Source organism: Gorilla gorilla, chromosome 13 (genome assembly GCF_029281585.2).
Source record: "Gorilla gorilla gorilla isolate KB3781 chromosome 13, NHGRI_mGorGor1-v2.1_pri, whole genome shotgun sequence".
In the NCBI taxonomy this organism is placed as follows: Eukaryota; Metazoa; Chordata; class Mammalia; order Primates; family Hominidae; genus Gorilla; species Gorilla gorilla.
Window position 1 is genome coordinate 94,670,624 of NC_073237.2, and position 25,108 is coordinate 94,695,731.

The 25,108-nt window shown below is 46.3% G+C and overlaps 1 protein-coding gene across 2 annotated transcripts in view; it reads right to left on the minus strand.

Annotated features, from left to right (window-relative positions):
• The window catches only part of GABBR2 (gamma-aminobutyric acid type B receptor subunit 2), a 420,187-nt gene that overhangs the window by 63,773 nt on the left and 331,306 nt on the right, over positions 1 to 25,108 (minus strand). For both annotated transcript variants that reach the window (XM_004048340.5, XM_055350040.2), the window contains exons 12-13: positions 17,409 to 17,516; positions 8,666 to 8,788 (exon numbers count right to left, since the gene is read on the minus strand). In XM_004048340.5, coding sequence (XP_004048388.2) covers positions 8,666 to 8,788; positions 17,409 to 17,516 — 231 coding nt within the window. The remainder of the gene's footprint in view (positions 1 to 8,665; positions 8,789 to 17,408; positions 17,517 to 25,108) is intronic.

Sequence of the window (25,108 nt, forward strand, 5' to 3'; positions counted from 1 at the left end):
CTAATACACCAGGTACATTGTCAATGAGCAATAATATTTTGAAAAGAATAATTAATGAATTTATTTCTGAACAGTAAGTCTCAAAAGTAGACTTACAATTATTCAGGAAACCACGCTGTAACAGATGTGCTGTCATCCAGGCTTTGTTGTTCCATTTATAAAGCACAGGCAGAGTAGATTTAGCACAATTCCTCAGGGCCCTAGGATTTTTGAAATGGGAAATGGGCACTGGCTTCAACTTAAAGTTACTAGCTGCCTTGGCTCTTAACAAGAGAGTCAGCCTTTCCTCTGAAACTTTGAAGCCAGGCATTGACTTCTCTTCTGTGGCTATGAAAGACCTAGATGGCATCTTCTTCCAACATAAGCCTGTTTCCTCTCCATTGAAAATGTGTTGTTTAGTGTAGCCACTTTCATCAAAGATCTCAGCTATATCTTCTAGATAACTTTCTGTAGCTTCTGTATCAGCACTTGCTGCTTCATCTTGCCCTTTTATGTTATAGAGATGATTTCTTTCCTTTTAAATCTCATGAACCAGCCTCTGTTAGCTTTTAATTTTTCTTCTGCAACTTCCTCACCTCTGTCAGCCTTCATGGAATTGAAGAGATCTAGTTCACTGAGATTTGATCAGGCTTTGACTTAAGGGAATGTTGTGGCTGGTTTGATCTTTTATCCAGATCACTCAAATATTCTCCATATCAGCCATAAGGCTGTTTTGCTTTCTTATCATTCATGTGTTCACTGAAACAGCACTTTTAATTCCCTTCAAGAATTTTTCCTTTGCATTCAAAACCTGACTGTTGAGTGCAGTCGGCCTAGCTTTTGGCCTATCTCTGCTTTCAACCTGCCTTCAACCTGCCTTCCTCACTAAGCTTAATCATTTCAAGATTTTGGTTTGAAGTGAGAGACGTGTGACTCTTTCTCTTACTTGAACACTTAGAGACAACTGCAGGGTTATTAACTGACCTAATTTCAATATTGTTGTGTCTTAGAGAATAGGGCAAGGAGAGGAAGAGAGATGGAGGAACAGTGGGTAGAGCAGTCAGAACGCACAGAACACTTAACCAATAAAGTCTGCCCTCTTATCTGGGCATGGTTTGTGGTACCCCAAAACAATTACAATAGTAACAGGAATGATCACTGATCACAGATCACCATAATAGATATAATGATAATAAAAAGATTGAAATGTTATGAAAATTATCAACATGTGACACTGAGACACAAAGTGAGTAAACGCTATCAGAAAAAATGGTGCTTATAGATTTGCTCAATGTAAGGTTGCCATAAATTTCAATTTGTAAAAAAATGTAAAATCTGCAAAGTGCAATAAAGTGAGGTATGCCTGGACCAGAAATGAGCAATTGAAATTTGAAATTAAAAAAGCAATCCCATTTACATTAGCACCCAAATGAAATGAAATAGGTATAAATCTAACAAATTAGGTAAAACATCTACGTGAGGAAATCCACAATACTCTAATGAAAGAAAATTTAAAAAGATCTAAATAAATGGAGAAATATTTCACATTCATAGATCAGAAAACTCAATATTGGTAAGATGTCAGTACTTCCCAACTTGATCTATACATTCAGTGTAATCCCAATAAAAATCCCAGCAGCTTATTTTGTGGATATCAACAAACTAATTCCAAAGTTTACATGAGTGGCAAAAGACCCAGAAGATCTCACACAACATTAAAGAACAAAGTTGGAGAAGTGACATTCCCTGACTTCAAGACTTACTATAAAGCTATGCTAACCAACATAGTGTGGGATTGATGAAATAATAGACAGATCAATGTAATGGAACAGGGAGCTCAGAAATACACCCACACAAACACAGTCAACTGATCTATCACAAAGATGCAAAGGTAATACAATGGAGAAAAGATCGTCTTTTCAGCAAACAGTGCTGGAACAACTGGACAACACGCAAAAGGAGTCTAGACATAGACCTTACACCTTTCACAAAATTTTACTCAAAATGGGTCACAGGCCTAAATGTTAAATGTAAAACCATCAAACATAACAGAAAAAAATCAAGGTAACTTTGTGTTTGGCAATGAGTGTTTTGATACATCAAAAGTATGATCCATGAAAGAAAAAAGTAATAAGCTCGATTTCATTAAAATTTAAAACTCCTGCTCTGAAAAAGACAATGTAAGAGAATAAGACAAACTGAGAGAAAATATTTATGAAACACATATCTAATAAAGGACTTGCATCCAAAATATACAAGGACCTCTTACAATTCAACAATAAGAAAACAACCTATTTAAAAAGTGCACAAAAGATCTGAACAGTCTTTTCACTAGATGGCAAATAAGCATATGAAAAGATGCTCAACATCATATGTCACTGGGGAATTGCAAATTATAACAATGAGATACAAGCACACACCTATTAGAATGGCTAAAATCCAAAACACTGATGACACCAAATGCAGGCAAGGATGTGGAGCAACAGGAACTCCCATTCATTGCTCGTGGGTTTGCAAAATGGTATAGTCACTTTGGAAGACAGTTTGGTAGTTTCTTACAAAACTAAACATCCTCTTACCATATAATCATAACTTGCACTCCTAGGTATTTATCCAAATGAATTGAAAATTTATGTCCACACAAAAACTCACACATGAACGTTTGTAGCAGCCTTATGTATAATTGCCAAAACTTGGAAGCAACTAAGATGCCCTTCGGTGGGTGAATGAATAAACAATCTGTGGTACATCCAGGAAATAGGACATTATTCAGTGATAAAAAGAAATGAGCTACCAGGAAATAGGATATTATTCACTGATAAAAAGAAATGAGCTATCAAGCCACAAAAATATATGTAGGAACCTTAAATGCATATTACTAAATGAAAGAAGCCAGTCTAAAAAGGCTACATACTCTATGATTCTAACTATATGACATTCTGGAAAAGGAAAAACTATGGATCCGTGGTTGTCAAGGATTAGTAAAGCACAGAGGATATTTAGAACAGTGAATCTACTCTGTATGATATTGTAATGGTGACTACATGACATGCATTTGGCAAAGCCCGTAGAACAGTGAACCCTAATGTAAACTATGGACTGTGGTGAAGGATAGTGTATCAACATTGGTTCATCATTTGAAAAAATGTACCAGACAATGCAAGATATTAATAACAGGAAATTGTGGGGGTGGGTGGAGGGTACATGAGAACTCTTTGTACTTCTGTTAACTTTTTCTGTAAACCTAAAACTACTCTAAGAAATAAAGTCTATTAAGTAAGTATAAATAAAATTTAAAAAATTAAATACATCTGCTGGGCATGGTGGCTCATTCCTGTCATCACGGCACTTTGGGAGGCCAGGGCAGGTGGAATATTTGAGCCCAGGAATTGGAGACCAGTCTAGGCAACATGAGGAAACTCTGTCTTTACGAAAAATACAAAAATTAATGGGGTGTGGTGGCGCATGCTTGTAGTCCCAGCTACTCGGGGGGCTGAGGCTGGGGGATCACCTGAGCCAGGGGAGGTGCAGTGAGCCGTGATCTTGCCATTGCACTCCAGTCTGGGCAACAGAGTGAGATCCTGTCTCAAAACAAAACAAAACAGACAAACAAACAAAAAACAACAACAAAAAAAACCCCACATCCTACTTTCTGAAGAGGAGATATAATGTGTATGTACAATTTGAAGAACAGAATCGCCAGAACCTTACAGGACCTGTGTGCCTGTCTCAATCATATCCTCCTACCCTGCCCACCAAGAAGTAACCACAATCTTGAATTCTGTGTTAACAATTGCCTTCTTCTTTTTTTAAAAAATGGTTTTGCTACCTATGTATGTATCCTTAAACAATATTCTGCTCAGTTTCTCCAGTGTTTGAACTTGAAGCGTGTGAAAGCCTGTTTTGGGTATTCATGCGTGACTTGCTGTTTTTGCTCATTGCTGTGTTGTTGAGATGCCTCCAAACTGATGTGCATGGCTGTGGCTCATTCATTCCCACAGCCGTATAGCCTTCCTTTCTTTGAAAATACCATAATGCACGTATCCATTCTGTTCCTGCGGGCCATTTAGGATGCTATCAGTTTTTGGCTGTTACAAACAGTGCTGCTGTGAACACCCAGGCTTGGGTCTCCTTGGGCATATGTGTGAGACTTTCCCTAGGGATGTGTCCTAGTGGAATAGCTGGGCTGTGGGGCATGTGCATCTTTGACATGACTCATGTCAAATAGTTTTCCAAGTGGTTGTGCCAATGTACACTGGAGTAGCACTGTGTGTTGTGTTCGCTGCCTGTGTCCTCTCAGCACTTGGTTCACTGGACACACTGCCTGCTCTCTAAATGCAGCGGCCTCTGCCTGAGTGCTCCCACACCAGCTCAGGCCTCCTTGGCTTTCAGCTGAAAAGTCTTCTTTGACCCTATGAGGCCAGACTGGCGTCCCTCCTCGGGCTCCACAGCACCCTGTACCATGAGGGTTGTGAATTAGCCACTGACTTGTCTGTCTTCCTAACTGCTCTAAGGGGTCCTTGAAGGAAGGGCCACATCTCATTCACTTTTGTCTCTCTGGAGTCCCTCACAGGGCCTGATGCATAGCTGGTGAAAAAGGTGAGAGTGAGGCTGGAATCACTTTGGGGCATGAGGAGGCTGTGGGGTGCTGAGCCATAGCTGGAGACTTGGCAGTGGCAGGGGCGTCATGGAGTCAGGCTCCAGGACTACAGCCACACAGTCAGCCTGCCCTGAGAGGGGCTGTGTGTAGCCCCTGAAAGAGGAAAGAGGCGGTGAAACCAGAAGTCAGGACCTCCATCCCCTGCCTCAGGGACCCTTTCCACCTGTATGTGGAGTTGGGTGGCAACATGGTTGAAAGCAGACCACCTGGGGTGGAATCCAGGCTCTGCCACTCACTGGCTGAGTGACCTGGGCCAGTCACTGAAGGTCTCTATGTCTCAGTTTCCTCATCTATAAAATGGGGGCAAAAATATCTCCTACCTCACAGGATTATTATAAAGATTAAATTAAATGAGTTCATATTTGTAAAGCATTTAGAACAGTACCTGGCACATGACAAGTGCTACAGAAATACTTATGACATATAAATGGCTGGGCGAGGTGGCTCACACCTGTAATCCCAGCACTTTGGGAGGCCGAGGCAGGTGGATCACTTGAGGCTAGGAGTTTGAGACCAGCCTGGACAACACGGTGAAAGCTTATCTCTACTAAGAATACAAAATTTAGTCAGGCATGGTGGTGCACACCTGTAGTCCCAGCTACTTGGGAGGCTGAGGCATGAGAATCACTTGAATCCAGGAGATGGAGGTTGAGCAGTGAGCCAAGATCATGCCACTGCACTCCAGCCTAGGTGATAGAGTGAGACTCTGTCTCCAAAAAATAAAAATAAAATAAAATCAATCAATCAATATTTATGGCACAGAAATGAATAAGGATGGGGGACTGGGCTGCCCCCAGTAGGCCTCTAGGGTACTTGCATTCCAAGGACCCTTGAGTATGCTCTCTCAGGGTGAATTGCTTCCATGGGTCCTTCCTGTTATTCTCAAGCCCTGGGTTCTGTTTATTTCCTTCTCACTGCTTTCAGAGTCGACAGTGATCTGAAGTGATAGGGTTATTCGTCTGCAGGTTTAGTCTGCTCCCTGATTTGCCTGCAGGCTGCCATGAGGCTGTAGCTGCCATGGCTACCTGTGTCTTCCCATGGAAGATGCCGGCCGTGGCGTGCTTGCTGGGTGGGCTGTGTGGAGGCTGGCTGAGACATGGCCCTGTCCTGGAGAAGTTGCTTGCTGGGACTCCTGACTGGGGAATGTTTGGGATGCTGGGGGAGGAAGTGAGGTAGAGAAGGTTCTCGACTCCAGCGGAGCCAGTGAACACAGGGACACCTCTCCATAGGAGGTAACACTGGTGCTGAAGCTGAAGTCATATACTTGGCAGAGAAGATTCTGGAAGGGGACACAGCATGAGCAAAGGCTAGGATGTGTACCATATTACAAGGCCCATACCTGGAATCCTCAGGTGCTCAGAGTCCGGAGCACACAGGGTGTCTGAAGTAGGTAAGTGGGAGGGAGGGATGGGCCACAAAGGTCCTTCATCATCTCTCCCCCAAGCCTAGGCTTTCTGTTTGGAGATCCTGGACAAAACAGCCCCTTGAAGGAGACTTTAGGGTACCTCAGGCCCTGGGCACACTGTTCAACTACCCTGTTGTGTCTGACAGAGGAGGGTCTGAGAGAAACCAACGGCTTGGTGCTGTTTGTAGAAAAACGACAATAAACAGGGCTGTGGGTGGACAGATCAAAGGGTTCTGTTACCATAGCAACAGAGGGACAGGCCAACCCTAAAATAAAAGAAGAAAAGTAGGCACCTGCCAGAAAAGGTTCTGAGAGAAATCTCAGCACACCCCGGAGGGAGACACAGGAACAGCCTATGTGGGCCTTGCCTTGGACAATCTGGGTGACCCTGGGCCCTGGATAGCACCTTTCCAGGCTCTGTTTCCTTATCTACACAGAAAGGCACTTCTGCAGCACCCTGGGACTCCTCAGTTTGAGAACCATAGCCTTGGAAAGTCTGGAATGTGCTAGGGTTCTATGCACAGAGCCATTGATAGCAGCAGTGCTTATTACAGAATAGAAGGAAGGCAGGTAAGAGCCATGAGAGCAAACTATCAGCTAGACACATCAGACTGCACAGGTTTACCTTGTTTAAACAGTCCAGTAGGACAGGCATCCCCACTTCCAGAGTCTGTTGACTCTGGCACTGCTGGTGTCTCCCCGCCACAGCTGGAGCCTTGGGAACCCCTCGTAAATACTCAGCTCCCACCTTCATCTAGAATAGAGGCGGCAGCCATTCAGCCTCCCTAGCCCACTGTTGGGCTCCACACTGAGCCACTGTGCCTCGTTCTGTCTACCTGGCCCAGCTCCAGGCCTTCCACAAACTCTGCCTGACTCACCCTGCTCTTATTTCTTGATCTCCTGGGCCCTCAGTCTGCCCATTATTCTACTTTTTTCTCCTCATCTGTAGAAGGGGAGAACATTTCCCTGCCCTACTCACTTCCCAGATCTGTGGCCAATGAACAAAGGTTTAAGAAAGCCTGTAAAACTGCTAAGAGCTGCCCAGGTGTTGAAAGGCAGGGTTAGGCAGTAGGTGAGAGGGTAGTTAGTGGTATTGTCACTAACCTGCTAGGTAACCTTGGGTAAGTTACACAGCCTCTCTGGGTTTCTGTTTCCTCATCAGTAAAATGAGGTTAAGGACAGCATCTACCTCCTAGAATTGCTGTGAGGATTAAATGAGTTAACACATGATACCAGCTGTCATCATCATCATCGCTCTTATTATCATCGTTGCTTATTATTATCAACACCACAGTCTCTCCCTAGCTCAGGGGCCCAGTTAGCCAATGATAGCTCTTCCTGGTGTTGACATCCTGTCTGGATTTCTAAATTCTGGTGGTGGGCAGGGAATTCCCTTGGGATGAAGGGGGAATTCCCTTGGGATGAAGGGGGCATTCCCTTGGGATGAATTGGGACCCACCCAGCTGTTCTGTTGACTACCTTGTAGGGTGAATGGTGACCAGATGTCCCCCCATCCAAAAATAGCCTGTCTGCTCGAGTGGACTCAGTTCCTGCCCCCTTGGCCCATGGGCAGAGCCAGTGTCGGGTCTTTCCTCCTTACCAGTTCTGGTTGTGACTGTCTGGAGTCCCACTTACATGTGGAAGGTGGTCAGGTGGGGGGACATAGTTCTCAATCTCTTTCCTATATGGCATTCTCTGCTGCTGCTCTGAATGCATGCATAACTTCTTACCAAGCTGAGTAAACACTGTCTCGAGATAAATGAGGCTGAGCATCTTATTTTCTATAAAACCTTCTTGTCTAGAAGGATAAAAGGCTCTGCCCTTAGTGCATAGAATGACCATTTCTGGTTTAGTGTAAGAATTCACACTAAATTCCCACAAAAGATCTCTCTAACAAAGCAGTGAGAGAAACAGAGATTCTCATTTTCTTAGAGTTTGTTACACTGTACCAAAATCCTACCAAATAGCACACCCCACTGCAGCTCAGCTGTAGCCCTCAAAGACAGTCTAACTATTCTAAATGAAAGTCAACAAAACTACAACGTCCTAAGGGACTCAAAATTCCCTAATCTGGAGAATCCTAGAAAGACCAGTGCGAGTTCAGGGCAAGGCTGACTGCAAGACAACTAAAAAATATATTTAACAGTACTTTTATGTGAGGTTCCTTATTTTAACAACAAATATCTGATATCAAATGTGTGAAAAGAAATATATTGCCCATCACTTTGAAAACAATATAGTATCTAGAAGGAGCTTTCAGAATGTTTACACCCTAGTAGCACTTTTTAGGAGATTTACTTTAAAATTGGGATAGATATGCAATGTCATTTCTCAAGTGATGGATCTTATAAATGAAGGCTTCTACAATGTATAAGAATGTACTCTTTTAAAAAGCCCAACATTTCCCATTCATTCTGCATGTGTTAATATTAAAATCAACTTCTTTCACAACACCTTATATTTGGCCTCCCTGGAATTAGATGTCTCAAATGGAAGGAAATGGAACTGATGAAGTGTTCCCAGTGGGGTACTGGGCAGTCTGGGAGCTGTGCAGCCTCACTGTCCTCATGTGCCAGGGGCTGCATCTGCAGGTTTCCCTCCTGCCGGCATGGAGGGCTTACCTCCATGCTGTACTTCTCCACTGTCCTTCGCAGGGGGTCCACAGCCTGCCAGCAGATCAGTATACACAGGTCGATCAGCAGCATGCCCCCCACGATCACAAGCAGTTTCTGGTCCTTGATGATCTACAAAGCGGGAAGGAGCAGAGGGGAGCCGATGTGAGAGACAGCTTCCCACGCAGCAACTGGGGGCCCAGGTCATAGGGGGAACCTGCATCATGAACCCCCCAGCTGGAGAGTCTCCTGCGATTCCCCATCACCCACAGGATAAATCCAGCCAAGCTCCTCTGTGTGACATTCAAGGCCTTTCACAAGCTTGACCTTATCACTCCCCAAACACATATGTGCATTTTGTTGAAGTTTTGCCACTCCTAGTCCCTGGCCGAGCTGTGATTTTCACCCTCCAGGTCTTTGTAGGTGCTAGTTCTTTTGTCTGGAACACCCTTTTCTTTCTATTTGGCAAACTTCTAATAATCCTTAAACATCTCGATCAATTGTCACCTCCTCCATGAAGTCCTCTCTAACTCCTGCAGCACAACTAATCACTCCATAGCGCTTTGTCCACATACTTAATTATCAGGAGGAACCACAGTAGTAACAACAATGAGAAGAACACCTAACATTTAATGAACACTTACTCTGTGCCTGCCTCTAGGTTGATGGTTTCAGATGCAGTGTCTCATATAAAAGCAAATATTGTTATTATTCTTATTTTGTGGATGAGCAAACTGAGGCTTAAAAGGGCTAAGTAACTTGCTCAATATAATAAACTTGATAAGAGATGAACCCTGGATTTGGACTGAGATCTCTTTTCTCCAGAATTCACATCCTCAAACATTTACAGCAACAATCAGAAGCTATATTAAGTTGTATACATGTCTTCCCTCCTCAGTAAACTGGGGAGGCCTAGACAGAAAGAAAGCCCATTTTATTTGTGTTCCCTCAGCACCTACCGGGGCCTGGTATGCAGTAGCTACTTAAAAGTCTGACGAATTGAATTGACATGAAAGAATATAAAAAGAAGAAATATAACTCCCATTCCTCTTTGCAGCCTGGGATATTTTTATTACTCTGCGAGACTCCTACCCCACTTTACGTCTGTTTGATAGGGATCGGCTGGGGGATAAATATTTTCGGTGCCAAAGCTGACCTGTATTTCATTCACTTCATGTTTATATATCCCCTCACTCTCCAGAAAAGCTAATGTGATGAAGTAGTTCTGGAAGAGACTCATGGAAAAACAAACAAGACTCAGGCAGAAGCTTAAGAAATATCACCAGGTTTGGTTTTTAACGATTAAAGCCATTTTTAAAGGAGAAATAAAAACCCGAGGGGCCTTTATGTTACCGAATGTAAAAAGAACACGAGGAAAGTGTTGGCTCAGTGACTGCCAAGGAGATTAAATCCAGCAAAACCGCTTTACCTGGGGGCAGGGCACCGGCAAAGCCCGCTCTGAGATTTTCAAGGATATGGTGAACCGCTGGTGCTTTGCAGAAACCCAGCTTAACTCTCACCCTCTGGGGAACTAGGCAACTCCCTGCCAGTCTTGAGAAACTGGGGCAAAATGCCTAAGGAGCTTAGCAGTTAGGGGATGGGCTGGAAGGAGCCTCATATCTACGTGATGCTGAACATGGGGCTGTTTGAGCCCCCAGGCATTTGTCCAGCTATTCCTGACCCCTGGAAGGCCTGACCTGCACCTTTCTGCTGGCATACTCCTACCCTGATTTCAAGGTTGAGCCCAAGCAGCTTCTCCTCCTCCATGAATCTAGGCATACCCTGCAAGGGGCATAGATGGCTTTAAAAGCTAAGCACCAGAATTTTCCTCTTGTAAATGTCATAAAGTAAATCCTTCCAATTTAATGGCTCAAGTATGAAGTCTGAGGAAGTGGATTTTTTTTTTTGATGGAATCTTGCTTTGTCACTTAGGCTGGAATGCAATGGTGCAATTTAGGCTCACTGCAGCCTCCACTTCCTTCCTGGGTTCAAGCAATTCTCCTGCCTCAGCCTCCTGAGTAGCTGGGATTACAGGCATGTGCCACTACACCCAGCTAATTTCTGTATTTTTAGGAGAGACAGGGTTTCACCATGTTGACCAGGCTGGTCTTGAACTCCTGACCTCAAGTGATCCACCTGCCTCGGCCTCCCAAAGTGCTGTGGTTGCAGGTGTGAGCCACCACACCCGGCTGGGGCAGTGGAATTCTAAAGGATTTAAAATTAAGTGGACCTGAGTTAGAATTCTGGCTCTGTTCCTTGATACCTGTGTGACCACGAGCCAATCACTTCCTTGCTCTCATTCTGCATTTCTCATCTGTAAAATGGGCAGGGGCAGGGGGAGGGAGAGAGCAGGAGGGCTTCTGCGTTATTCTCCAAGTATGGTATAAAGGAAAGGACACAGGTTTTGGAAGTAGAAGACCTCATTCTAATCCCAATTCTTGTCAAGCATGATCTTGAGCAAGTTGCTTAACTTTGCTAGGACTCAGTTTCCTTCTTTTTAAAGTGTGGTCAGTGATCCTTAAATTGTACAGTTAGTATAAGAATAAAATGAGATGAGGTATGGAAAGCATTTAGTACAGTGTCTGGCACAGAGAAGATGATCAACAAATGGTAGCTGGCTACCATTACTTGGGTTTTGACAATTAGTGATTCTGTGTTTATGTGTAGGACACAGTGACATCTAGGGGCCAAATGTGATACTGCACCTAAGCTCTACTAGACAAGACTAATCATCATGTGTGGATGGGTGCATGGTGGGAAGATGCTGAGAATCAGAGGAGAGGAAATGGTTATTTTCCTTTTGGCACCATTCACAAACCCTGGCATGTAGCCACTGTTTGTGACTGAATGGGTTTAGGCTAAGTAGTTATGAATCACTTTTTATTTATTAATTGTAGAAATATTTATTGAGTGCCTACCCTGAGTCAGGTTCTGTTCTAGGCACCGAGGATGCAACAGTGGACAAAACAAACATTCTGCCCTAAGAAGCATGCATGTTTGTGGGGAAGACTAGTAGTGAAAATTATACAAGTACACCCGTGGGAATACAAAATACAATGTCAAGTAGAGGTGATTTAAAATAATCTTAAATAATGAAAACAGAAGGAAGGAAAGAAAAAAAAAGCACTGATCTGAGCACCAGAGACCCCTTGCATTAGGCAAGGCCATCTCCCTATTCTTAGATTCTTTGACTTCCTTCCCTCTCTTAAATGCTGCCTGAACTTCTCTCTGGGTTATGTCAGTGTTCACTGATGCTATCACATGCAGTCCTCTCACTGTGGGTAGGAGGTACTTAGTGGCAGATGAGAGCAAAGGCACCCAGTAATGATTAAGCACCTGGTTCTGGAATCAGATCTAAGTTTGAAATGAACTAACTAGTTGTGTGATCTTGGGTAATTCCTTTCCCACTCTGAACCAGTTTCCTCATCTAGAACATGGGGATAATATTTGCACATGCCACACTAGATTACCAGAGCCTGGCTTACAATAACTGTTCAACAGATCCAGCGATTTTTTACTAAATGTGACTTCTGAGTTGTTTAGAGCAGGGATTAGCAAACTACTGATTTGGCCCACCATCTATTTTTGCAAATAAAGTTTTATGGGAACGTAGCCTTGCTTGTTTAAATGAGCGTACCCTCAATTACAAGGAAGGTAAGGTAGAGAAGAGAAATTTACACCTTTACCATACTCATTTAAATGAATGTCATGTGCATATTTGTCTATGGTTGCTTTTATTCTATAAAAGCAAACTTGAGTAGCTGCAACCATGACAGAAGAGCCTGCAAAGTCTTACCTATTGACTCTCTGGCTCTTTGCAGAAAAACTTGGCTGATGCTTGGTTAAGAGAAAAGGGCTTTTCTTTATTTTTTCAAAAAACTTGAGATTTTCTGACCTATTCAGACTGGCCTTCCACTAGGGCCAACTCATTTCTTCAGGGAACACCATTCAGGGGGAATACAGCATGGATGGTGCCCCTGGGGCTCAGGTCTCCTGTCATCTTTAGATGGCAGATGCTTCAGGATAGCTGCTAAAAGCCCTCAGCATTTTCCTTAAGTTGAGCCCAGATGAAAGTCTGAGGGTTTATCCTCAGGTGCTTTTCCCACTCATGTTATTGTCTGCAACAGAACCCAGTCATATTTGTAGTGAACTTCCATTGTCCTCAAAAAGCATCTGCCCCCAGAACAGAAGGTGTCATCTCTAAATTTCTACTCTTGTTTCAACACTTCCATTTGGTCCTAGTATGAGGCAAAATAAAGACTGTAATAAACCTCCTCAATTTAAAAAGATTTTACAATTGGTCTTTAGAAAAAAAGTAACATGCTGTAAAAATATGAAATTTGGAAGCATTAAGTCACACGTGTTAATAGCCTTTAATAGCCTTCTTTTGCTTTAATGCTTTCAAAAATGTGCACATATAGGGCATATGGGGTGAAGTGTGTGTATGTATGTTTGGGGAGGGCAAGCCATCATGGATGGAGGGAGGAGGGGTGGGAGCTATGCAAAGAAGAAAAGGATAAAAACTGCATTGAAAAAAAGCAAATGATTGCATTTGCAAATTTATATAAATCTAGTATATATGTCAGTAAAAAAAAAAAAAAAAAATAAGGGGGCCACTTAAAAAAGTCCAAACTTCTTTAAAAGAAACAAAACAAGTCAGTCACCAAAGGACAAATATTGTATGGTTTAACTTATATGAGGTTCCTAGAGGAGTCAAATTCATAGAAAGGAGAATCATGGTGGGCATGGCTGTGGGGAGAGGAAGGGAGAAGCGGGAGTTAGTGTTGAATGGGTATGGAGTTTCAGTTTGGGAAGATGAAAAGGTTTGGAGATGGATGGTGATGATGGTTGCACAATACAAACGAACAATATGAACTGCCAAAGGCTTTCAGTACAAGATTTGGTACTAATTTTGTTGTGAAAATGATGAAGGCTGGATGAGCACATTATTCCAGTATGAGAAACTCTTTGGGGTTACTCTGGGTTTTCTAGTGATTCCAGGAGCCGGTATGCAGTGCTGTGGTTAAGTATTATTTACCAACCAAATTACAGGAGGGTAAGGTAGAGAAGAGAAATTTATATCTTACCCAAACCACACACTCAATCAGGGAACCAGATTGTTTTGAAAGGGTTGCGACAGGCGTAGTTCAAAAATGGGCTCTTCTTCACAGTTCCAGTTGTTTACATAACCAAGTTGGTTTTTATTGTTACAGTTTTGTTTTTATTGTGGTAAAATGCACATAAACTTTACCATTTTAACCATTTTTAAGTGGAGAGTTCAGTGCCATTAACTCAATAGAGGTGGCCCTGATCCCCTCTGTGCATGAAGTTTATCGCTGTCATTGCCCTTTCTGTCCCTGGCATCACCCTCACCATCCTTGATGTCATTTCCCCCGCTGGTCCTGAGGCCCTCCTCACCGTCACAATCATCTTCCTCTAGATGCCTGGTGACACAATTACCATCCTCTGATGTCCACCTCTGTCACCTTCTAGTCCTCTAACCTCATACCCGTTAAGGGACTGTTTTAATCCCCACTGTCTCTGACATCATTACCCTTAAAAACAAAAGTAGAAAAAAAGTTTTAAAAAGTAAAAAAAAAAAAAAAGTAAAGAAACTTTAAAAAGTTAAAAAAGGTTAAAAAAGTGTGTGTGTGGTAGGCTTGTTTCTCAGATAAGCCTCCTCCCTGGGTGCCTGGACCCACTGCAAGCCTGAGCTCTCAGAGTTGGCCCACACCCTTGGTGGGGACCGAGTTTCCCCTAGCTCAGGCAGTGCAGGAGGAAGTGAGCAAAAGCCCATGGCCTCTGGTGACCACACCATATCACTGCCCCACAGGGAGCTTCCAGACAACTGAACTCCTGCCGTTTTCCCAATATGTTTTATCAATTGTGGCCAGACGGTTGATGTGTTCTTGCTTGGCAGTCATGTTAGAGAGCATAAAGGCAGGTTTCTTATCACAGATGACCATAGGGATGAATCACATATTAGCACAAAGGAACCAACACTGTGCTTCTTCCAAACCAGGATGGAGTTGTCATCCTGGTTCAAGAGCAGAACAGCTCTTAAACCAGAGCCGCAGAGCAGGAGGGGCCCCAGAAGCCACCTAGGCCAGTGGCTCTCCAGCCTTGGCTTGCTTTGGACAGGGATGGGGAAAACACAGGCTTCTGGGCTCCTCCCAAGGATTCCCGTTCATTAGGGTCAGGGCGGGGCCCAGGAACTTGCATTTCTAACAGCTTGCAGGGCAGCCGCACTCAGAAGCCCTGACCTAGACCACAGGTCCCCAACTTCGGCAGTATATTAACATCACCAGGGAAAGCTGAAAAACTACTGATGCTCAGCTAAAGCCCCAAAGCCCTCATTTCAACTGGCCTGGGTGACTTCCAGTAGTTTTCAAAAGGTCCTCTGGGATTGCAGTCCACAGCCACAGCTGAGGAACATTGGGGTGGCCAGGCCTCTCATCTTACGGAGAGTTGTCATAAATGCTGCCGGGGCCCAGAGACGGCCCCTCCATGCGAGCACAGGGACAGGGTGGCAGAGCAGGGCCCTTTCCCCCCTGTAAATGCAGCCTGTGGATTTCCTAAGGTGGTTCGGGTGTGGGGCAGGGGGCAGGGGGCAGAGAACAGAATATACCTCCACCTCATCTGGAGAGGACAGGGGGCTGCAGTCCTGAAGAAGAACCTTGGCAGTGAAGAGGTGGGTGGGGGGCCTGAGGAGTGAGAGGTATCACCAGGGCACCAGGCAGGAGCCCACAGAATCACAGCTAAGGGGACAATACTATGTTAATGTGTCCACATTCTACAGATGAGGACACAGAAGTCCTGAAAGACTAAGAGCTTTGTCTAACACGGCAGATCAGCAGTGGAGCAGAGCCTAGAACTCCAGGTTTCTGTTTAGCCTGTTGGCCTCACTGCTCGGGCTGGGTTGCTGTCTGCCACTGGTGCCAGGTAGCCAGGGAGCAAAATGCAGGCTCGGATGAAAAACCAGAACAACAGGCTCCATGTTCCACTGGGATGAGCCCACAGTGAGGATCTGCAGAGGAGGTGTTGGTAAACAGGTGATGCCCACATCAGGATTTGAAGAGTGTGTGCAGGGGGCTAGGGTGTGGTGGGTGGGGAACTGAATTGAGAAGAAGATTTTTGGTAAGAGGTGTCATGGTACCCTGGTGAGAGAAATGGGTAGACTGGGAGGGAACGCTTCCTCCATGACCTCAAATCAAGGGAGAGGCCTTGGTTTCCAGTGAAAAGGAGATCACTGGGTGGCTTGATAGGAGTCTTTGCAGCCTGGGGGACCCTGTGGACTGGTGTCCGACTCCTGCTTGAGAAACCTAAAGGTGGATGATGGACTGGCCAGCTGCTCTGAGGATGGAACAAAAGAGAGGCAGCTACTACAGTGACATCAACCTTCAGTCCTTGAGTTTGTAGGTGCAAAGGATGAAGGAATGCTTTCTGCACCCCAGATGTGGGCCATGGGTGAGGGAGAGTTTGTGTGGCCCTGTCCAGGACTAGCTGGAGGGGTGAGGTGACCCCACGGTGGAGAACTGAAGGATGCTCAGGAGCAGAGGAAGAAGCCACAAATAGCCAATTGGGGGAGCATTTCACCTGCATCAAGAGCACGGCAGGAGAGAAAGTCCCAGTAATGAGGGACTCAGAAAAGCGCCCCAGGAATCTAAAGGGGCCACTGCAATCCTTGCCAGGCCCAGTAAGCCCAATGCCAGCTCTGAGCAAGTAAGGTATTTCCTGCCTCTTCCACCACTCCTAATTCCAACTCTGGAGGGGTTGGACACCTGGGTGGATGGGATGATGGGGAAAGAATGCAGCCTGGCCAAAGACAGAAGCAGCCAGCCTATACTCCTTTTCCCAAGGCAGGTGGCCGGCCTGCTGCAGGCCTGAGCTGGGAGAGGGAGAAGTTGTGCCAATCAATGCCGTTTGAAGTTTTGAATATAACAATAGACTCTACATATTATAATAGTTACTAACCAGAGGACCTTCAAGATCACAAGACTTGCCACAAATTTTATCCAGAAGAAAGGGGAGCTCCAGTCCCACTGCAAGAGTTAAAGAGGACAGTGGTGGACAAAGTTTCTCCATGACTAAGAGTCAAGGTCTGGCAACATCATGTCTATACCAAACCGCACGGGTGGCGAATGCGGTCCATGGTGTGAAGGCTGAGCTCCTGTCCTACAGGGGCCTCTTTGAAAATGGAATCATTAAATCAGGTACCAGCCCTGTTTTACTCCTCTCTTTTAAGGGCTCCCTATTGCCCATAAGTTAAAGTGCAGATTCCTTAATGTGGCTCCTGTCTTCCCTTCCAGCCTCTTCCTGCACCCTGTCCCCACGAGCCCTATGCCCCAGCCACACCAAGCCTCTCTTGGCCCCTGACCACCCTCCTCCCATCCCCAGGCTGCCATGGATGGTTCCTTTGACAAGGTCCCCAGCATCCCTATGTCCTTGGCTTGGCCAACTCCCACTCATCCTCCAGGCCCCAGCATAGGTGGCACTTCCTCCATGAAGCCTCCCTTGAGTGTTTTGTACCCCAGCACCCCCCAAATGTCCCCAGCCAGCCCTGATAACTCTGTATTATAAATGCTTTGTTAACTGTCTGATTTCCCCAGTAGGCTGAAGGTGGCAGGAGGTAGGGATTGTGTTTAGCTTGGATCCCCAGCAAATAGCTCAGTGCCTGGAATATAGTATATACTTGCTAGATAAATGCTGGGTGAACACTACTAATACCCTGAAACAGAAGGAGAGTGATTACCTTCTTCTTCATTTTCACATTTTTGAAGATGGCGTGGACTCTCCAGGTCTTTGCAAACATGGCCCCAAAAGCAGTCGTGTAGCCCACGGTGAGAATCCAGGTCCTGACCTAGAGGCCATGAGAAAACAGAGGCATTGACCTTCCTTAGGTAGATGGACTTCATCAGGTATGAGTCCACCCTGCAAGGGGACTCTTTATGATGGGGACAAATACTCCCCTCTGCATATAGTTGAGTTTCATTGGCAACTTTCAATCAAATTTCCATTCAATAGGCATTTAGTTCTATCAGCCACTTACCAGACCCAGGTCACTGGGCACACAGGAGTGCAAGATTCAAATCGTGCCTTAGATGGGCCTAGAGAGAGCCAGACAGAGGGAGAGCCACAGAGGGCACCCAGGACTGCTGAGATACCACCAAAAAGTGATGGTCTAGCCCTCTGGCCTTCACTTCCCCTCCTCCCTTCCTTCTTCCTGCTGCCCAGCCCTCTCCCCACATGGTCAGGCCATGTGGCTACTACTGTCCAGTGTCACCTCAGAAGGTCAGTTAGTCAGCATGGGCCAGACTGGCCGCTGAGCCCACACTTAGACCTTGGTCCCTGCTCAGGACTGAGGCCCTGTCTGGCTCTCACCTATTCCCCAGGACCAAGGTGTGCCCTGACCCCTAGCCCTGGGTTGGTGGCTAATGGGAACAGCCGGCCCTGACAGGAGCCTACAACTTGGATCCCTGAAGGCTGGAACAGGCTGGCCACCACCTGTTAGGTCTTAGGGGCCTCCAGGACGCCCACCTTCACCTGTACTGTATCACTCCCAGACCCCCCAACCCTCACCATTTAGACTTGACACCCTCTAATACCCAGGAGACTTGCACATCTCCAGGTGGGCCCCACCTCATGGTCCAGCCCTGGGCTGTGCACCACTGAGTTCTGGGGCCTCCCACTCACTGGGACAGAAAAGCCACGTGCCCCATGAGTTGCAGCTCTGAGCTTGGGTCTTTGCTCTCCCTCAGCTCTGTTGAGCTTAGTTTCCTTTGAAAGGTTCCAACCTGCCTTGGCTGAACACAAGGCAGAAAGGTGGATGTGGTAGGGGAAAAAGAGAGGCAGCCAGGCTGCAGCAGACAGCTCAGGCCCTCTGCATCCAGAGGCACTGAGCACAGTAGCTTTGCTTGGCTTCCCCAGGCCCCTTCTAGTTCAGGGCTGGCTGCCACCAACACATGTGGGAAGTTTCCAAGAAATGTTCCCAGCCCATTCCCCTTATGGATCCATTCTGCTCCTGCCTTTCCGGCAACTTGACTCTCCAGGTTTTCAGAGACAGAACATTTTGCATTTCCATTTTATTTGTAAAAATAGGAACTATTTTTAGATTGCAAGGCTGACCCACTAAATCAAGGGAAGGACAACAGTATCACAGCGCTTGTTCAGAAACACAGGCCTGTGAACCATGAATGCTGCGAGGGTACAGGTGGGTGCTTAGCCTTCTATTTTATTTTTATTTTTATTTTTTTAAAATTTCACAAACAAGGAGAAATCAGATGGGTAAAAATGAACCACAGTGCTTTAGAAAGAATGTAGAATGGCCACATTATTACCCAGATGATCATAAAAGGATGTGAGAAAAATATACAAAACAGGGAGGGGGAAAGAGCCAATGATAGAGAATTTAGACCTGAGCATATTCAACGAACAGATAATACATTTGTCATCTGTCAGAGATGCATGGGACTTGACAGTTCACCTCATTCATTCACTCATTCGTTTGTTTGTTTGTTCATTTGTTCATCTTCAACAAGGATTATTAGGACAGAGGCAAAATATACAACAATAAAAAGAAATAACAACAACAATAACAGACACCAAGGTGATTTTTTGGAGGTATCAGTTAAGCGAGGAAATCCCTTAACAGGTGAAGAAACTGAGGCCCAGCGCATTCAAGATAGTTCCCTTAACCATGCCACACAGCTCCAGAGCTGAGCCTGGAACTCGATGCTTTGTCCCGGTCCAGGCCTCTCTCCCCGACATCCTGCTGCTGCCTCCTCCTCAGATGGAGTCTCCTCAACTCAAATCGGGTTCATCTACACCTAGGAGCCGGATGTCAAAGGACCAGGACACACCCAGAGGGGGTAGCTGACCAACCTGTAACACCCTCCAGGGACCTCAGCACACTTGTAAAGCTAATTTAGTGACATGACTGTTAAGACCAATGGTCTACAGCATTTTTGATAACGTTCTCTTGAACATGTTTAATTTTACAAATGACCATATACAGACCATGGGCATTTCAAAAAGGACAAAGATGAAGTAATATCATCATTTTTACCTCATCCTGTGGCTGACAAAGATCTATTTTGAGGAGATGTGTCACTCCAGTGTGCAAAGCATTCCTTTTTTTTTTTTTGAGATGAGATCTTGCTCTGTCACTCAGGCTGGAGTACAGTGGTACAATCACAGCTCATTTCAGCCTCCATCTCCAGAGCTCAAACAATCCTCCCACCTCAGTCTCCTGAGTATCTGGGACTGCAGGCATGCACCACCATGCCCAGCTAATTTTTTTGATTTTTAGTAGAGACGAAATCTTGCTATATTGCCCAGGCTGGTCTTGAACTCCTGAACTCAAGTGATCCTCCTGCCTCGGCCTCTCAAAATGTTGGGAGTACAGGCAAGAGCCATTGCATCTGGCCTTGGTGTGCAAGCATTCTTAATATTTGCTTTGACTTAGGTTTTCTTTGAAACAATCATTTCCAGGCCACTTGTCTATTTTGTGAGGGCTAAATTCACTCAATCATATAATTAGTCAAGTTAGTTAAAATTCAATAATATAAATTTAATCTGGCATCTGGAAACTGCAATATGTTGCCATAAAGTAAAAGCAAAGAATAGCTGAGGATGCCTGGGCAGAAAAGAGTTAACATAGCAGGCCTGAGACTGTTATCTTTAAAAAGGTCTGATTTGAAGGTTAGTCCTTGGCTGGTATCTGAGAGCTTGGATTCTGGACAGTTCCCACCATCCCCTCAATGATAAGAGCAGCTCACTGTGCCTGAACTGGTTGTGCAAACAACGTGGTTTATGCTGAACACTGCCTTCCTTCTGGGAGTCTGGAATTTTGTTATGTAGTAGGCAGACGGTGTTGACATATCCATCCTCCGACTAAAAACCCTGGGCGTGTCATCTCTAATGTGCTTCCCTAGGCAGCATTTCACACATGTGGTCGCTACTCATTGCTGGGGGAATTAAGCGTGTCCTGTGCTCCTCCGCTGTGATGGGGCTATCAGAAGCTGCCACCTGGTTTCCCCTGGACTTTGCCTCCCAACGTGCCTTTTCCTTTGCTGATATTGCTGTGTATTCTTTCAGTGTAATAAGTCATAGCTGTGAGTATGACTGTGTGCTGAGCCCTGAGAGTCCTAGTGAATCATTGAACTTGGGGGTTGTCTTGGAGACTCTCAATGCTGCATCCCATTGCTGTCTGGTGTAGAGAACTGACCAACCACCTTGTCTCTGGGAGCGTTCCTGCATACAATCACCAGACACCTACTGCCAGGGCTCCAGTGAGTCCCCATATTAAGTGTTACTCCAGCTTAAGTTTCTGGGATTTAAACCCATCGCTGCCCCACAGAGCCCTCAGGTTAAACTCCAAATTCTTAGCAGGCAGGGTGCAGCCCCCTCTACCTTACCTCTTCTGATATTTCTCAAGCCATCCTGCCCTGCTCAGTCTTTCCCCTCACATCACACTGGCTCATGCTGCTGGGTCTGACACGCGCTGTTTCCTCCACCCAAAATGCCATTCCTTGTTCTTCACAACTTCTCGTGCATCCTCTGAAATGCAAACTCGTGAGCCACTTCCTCTGAGAAGCCCACTGAGACCTTGCAGGGAGGTCATGACTACTTCCTCCTCATGACTTCTGCCTTCAAGCATGTTTCTGCTCTGCTGGTCACACAGAGATGACATCTATCTGATTACCTGTCTGCCTCTCCCACTAGATGAAGCTACTGGGAGGCAGGGCCTGCTTTGCCCACCTTTAAATCTCTGGAGCCAAGAGGAGACAATCAGACTGGATGGGCCAGTTTAGGAGGTCATGAACTCTTTGTCAGCACAGATGTGCAAGTTAAGCCTGAGCAAGCAAATTAAAGGAAGACCACAGAGAGAACTGGAGCATTTGATAGCAAAAGAGGCTGAGTTCATGGCCTCAGTTGCCCCTTCCACATGCTGTCTGACAGGTAGTGAGCTCCCCATCACTCCACATATTCAAGCAAAGCTTGGAAGACTCCCCCCTTCTCCCCCTCCATCAGAATGCTGCAGGGGCATTTCCTGCACTGAGGGAGGTTTCGTTTAATGACATCCCAGGTGCCTCCCTTCTATGTGGCTCTATGATGCCAAATAAACTAGAAGGTTTCATCTGAAGGGTTCTAATGATTCTGTTTTCCAATATGTTACCACCAATACAAGTCTCTACTGATTCGTCAACACCAAATAGCTACTTCACTTTTTCTCCTAAAGTCTTACGTGTGTTTATTTTTCTGATTTAACATCTTTCTTTTGCTCCCCTTAGCCATCAGGTAACTCAGCCCCCTCTGCGAACTGCCTTGAACATAATACATCCATGGGGGAAGACAAACTTTAGGCAGGCAGTGTCCATCTCAGTCCCAGCTATGAAAAAGGAAAAAGAAATGAGAGTAAGTCTCCAAATGGAAGGAAAAATCTATGCCCAGAACAATTCTGCTCAGCCGCTTGCTCCATTGATTTCATGAAGCATGCCTGGGAGGGTGAAGGGCTTTCATTGCCCTTCTGGGGATCAACATGAAAATGGACATACAACCTCTGCTGGCAGGCCTGTTCTGACAGATGACGGACGGGACTGCTGTGCTCCGGGTCTCCTTGTTGCCACAGATTCATGTGGGCTTCAGGCCAGCAAGTCAGATGGAGGAGCAAGCCCTGGTGGCTGGCTGGACACAGGGGCAAGTCACTTTCCTGCTGTCCAAAAGGTTCTCTCAAGGGCCTTTTATTTCATTCTGACTGCTCATCCTAGGTGATCAATAGTGAGAAGGAGGGAAGAAACTCCCAGAGCGCCCCAAAGCAAGCCCCAGAGCACTGTGAGGTATGAGGTGGGGAAGCTGAGAGGCCTGAGGTCTCCAGGGCCCGTCTTGTCTTCTAGGGCAAGGGCGACAGATAAATCCTTAAGTTATAAGACTCTGAAAAGCAGCCTCTAGAAACAGCCCCAGAAGACTCCGTCTTGCTCAGGGTCTTCTGGGTAAGACCTGTACAGAAAATCTTCTCCGGAGTTTAGAGTACAGCAGAGCCTTTCTAGGGGAACGGTGCAGGGGGCAAAGGTGACTCAGGACCCACAGGAGTACTTTGGAACCCGAGTCAGGGCCTAGGGGCCATCTTAGAAGCCTTGGGGCAAATCAGAGAGAGGTTTCTCCTCTGGGAGGAGAAATTTCTGAAAGGCACCCCGTCTGGGCCCTTTCTGAAGGACTCCACTCCTCAAGGCCCTTGAAGCCAACAAACTCCAAGAACTTGGCTCAAAGATCCGATCACAGGCCGAAATTCAGCTCCTGCCCCTGAAGCCAACACCCTTGTGTAGTGCAGAAAGTGCACAACTGCCCTTGGCAGCCTTGGCTCAGGCCACAGAACAATGCAGAATGAGCAAGAGGCCTTTCTTCCTGTTCCCCCACAACCCCAGAAGGTGCCTCAGGACTGGAGGTTGGGGAGCTTTTTGGAAATGCAGCATTCTCAGATGGGTAGTGGCAGGAGGGGGTGGGGTGTGGTGGGGAGGCGGCTGCTGTGTGCCTTCACACAGCTCTGCGGACAGAAGACGTGGACAAGTGGGCCTCAGGACCAGAGAGGAAGGACTGAGTGGCCACACCATGTGATTGCAGCTGCTGAGAATTCTGTGGGAAAGTATGGTGTATCATTTAGGACTTCCAGAAATAAATGGAGCTCACTCAGAGGGGTCCCTTATTTTAAGTCTTCCCTGATTTGTCCCTTGCTTCTGGGCCTTACCCACTCCCCTAGGCCTGTCTCTGCCAGTGTACACAACATAGTAAATGGGAACTGTTTGTTTACTTAGGTTTTCAATCTACACTGCCAGCTCCTCGAGGACCATGCTCTGTGCCTAGCAGGTGCCTGGGAATGTTATTATATGAATGAATGAATTGTGGGAACAAGAGTGCTGAGCAGAGCCAAGGGTTGGAGTGGCCCACATGTGGGGTGTCTGGAAGGGAGGCCATCATCTGCTTATTGGCTCAGGAGTCGGGGGAGTCCCTGGTTCCCCACTCAGCCCTCTCCTCTGGAAGGGAATTGGGGGTGGGGAGGCCACTGTCATCAAGCGGGCATCTGTACCCCATCCAGGACTCCAGTTGGCCCAATCAGGCCCTGTGACAGCCAGTCCCTGTGACCCTCTCCTTGAGCTGGTCTGGACCTGCCAGGCAAGGCCACCACCAAACCCTGTGGGTATCTCCTAGCCCAGCCTTCCTGCTGCCTTCTGAAATCACAAAGCATGTTACCATGGCCAGCCATGAGAGCCACCTGCAGAAACAGCCCCAAACCCACATTATTACATTGTTTTACTTCTCAACTGCCTCAGAAAGAAAACCCCATGCAACAACAACAACAAAACCACAGATTTATGGCCTTTTAACTAAAAATGTTTCATTAATTCCTACCAGACTTGAATTTACTGGGAGGCCAAGTGGGTGTTCCTAGGCAGCCTTTACCTTTCTAGTTAGAGTTAGAAAATCCCAGTACCTCTAGGAGGGCAGGAAGAGGGCATCACACTCCCCAGTCCAGTGTCTGGGCCTCCCCTGCCCCACCCCTGCCTAGCTGCCATCCATCTGAGCAGAGTGAAGAGGCCGAAGCGGTGCTTCGGGACTCGAACCCCACCCTGCCAGCTGTGACGGAACCGCCCTGCTTCCCGAGGTTCGAGGGTGGGGGCCACAATCCAGTGTCTTCCAGCCCAGGAGCTCCTTCCCTCCCACAGCTGGGCCCCAGGAGACCAGGCTTCTGGTGCTCCCATTTATCTTACACAATCAGTCTCCAAGAGACAAACACAAAAATAAAGCATCAGGTACTAATCTTATCCCTGCTCTTCCAAGTGCGGTCTGGGGATGGCATCAGCATCCCCTGAGTGTGTCAGGAATGCACAGGCCCCCTTCTAGACCCGCTGCATTCCATCCAGACCCCCAGGTGGCTCAGTGCACACTGAGTAGCACTGTCTGTGCATGCAGGAGCTGGGATGGGGGCCACCCTTTGGCAAGGGGAGGAGGGTTGGGGCAGATAGGAACCAGAAGGAGACAGGGAGGGCCTCTGGGATGCTGATAAGGTCCTGCTTCTTGATATGGATCCTGGATTCACAGTTGAGTTCAGTTTGTGAAAATTCACTGAGTGCCAAGCTTATAATATACACACTTTTTTAAAGTAGAAAAATAGATAAAAGAGTTGGGGTGGTCAGCAAGTAGAGGCAGCTGGGAGCTAAAGCTGAGTCACGCTCTTCTGAGCGTCCCTCAGGGCAGACCTGGGCCAAACTGGCTTCTTAGGCCAGATTCCAACCACTACATGGCTACAGCATCCTCAGAGGTCCCGTCTGTGTCATTCTTACCTCCCTTGCTGCCTGCCCCAAAGCCCCTTTCAGCACTCAAGGTGGCAGAGGCAACCACCAGCTTGGCTTTGACTTAGGCAGGACCCAAGTCTGTTCCCGCCCCAGTTTTGGTAGA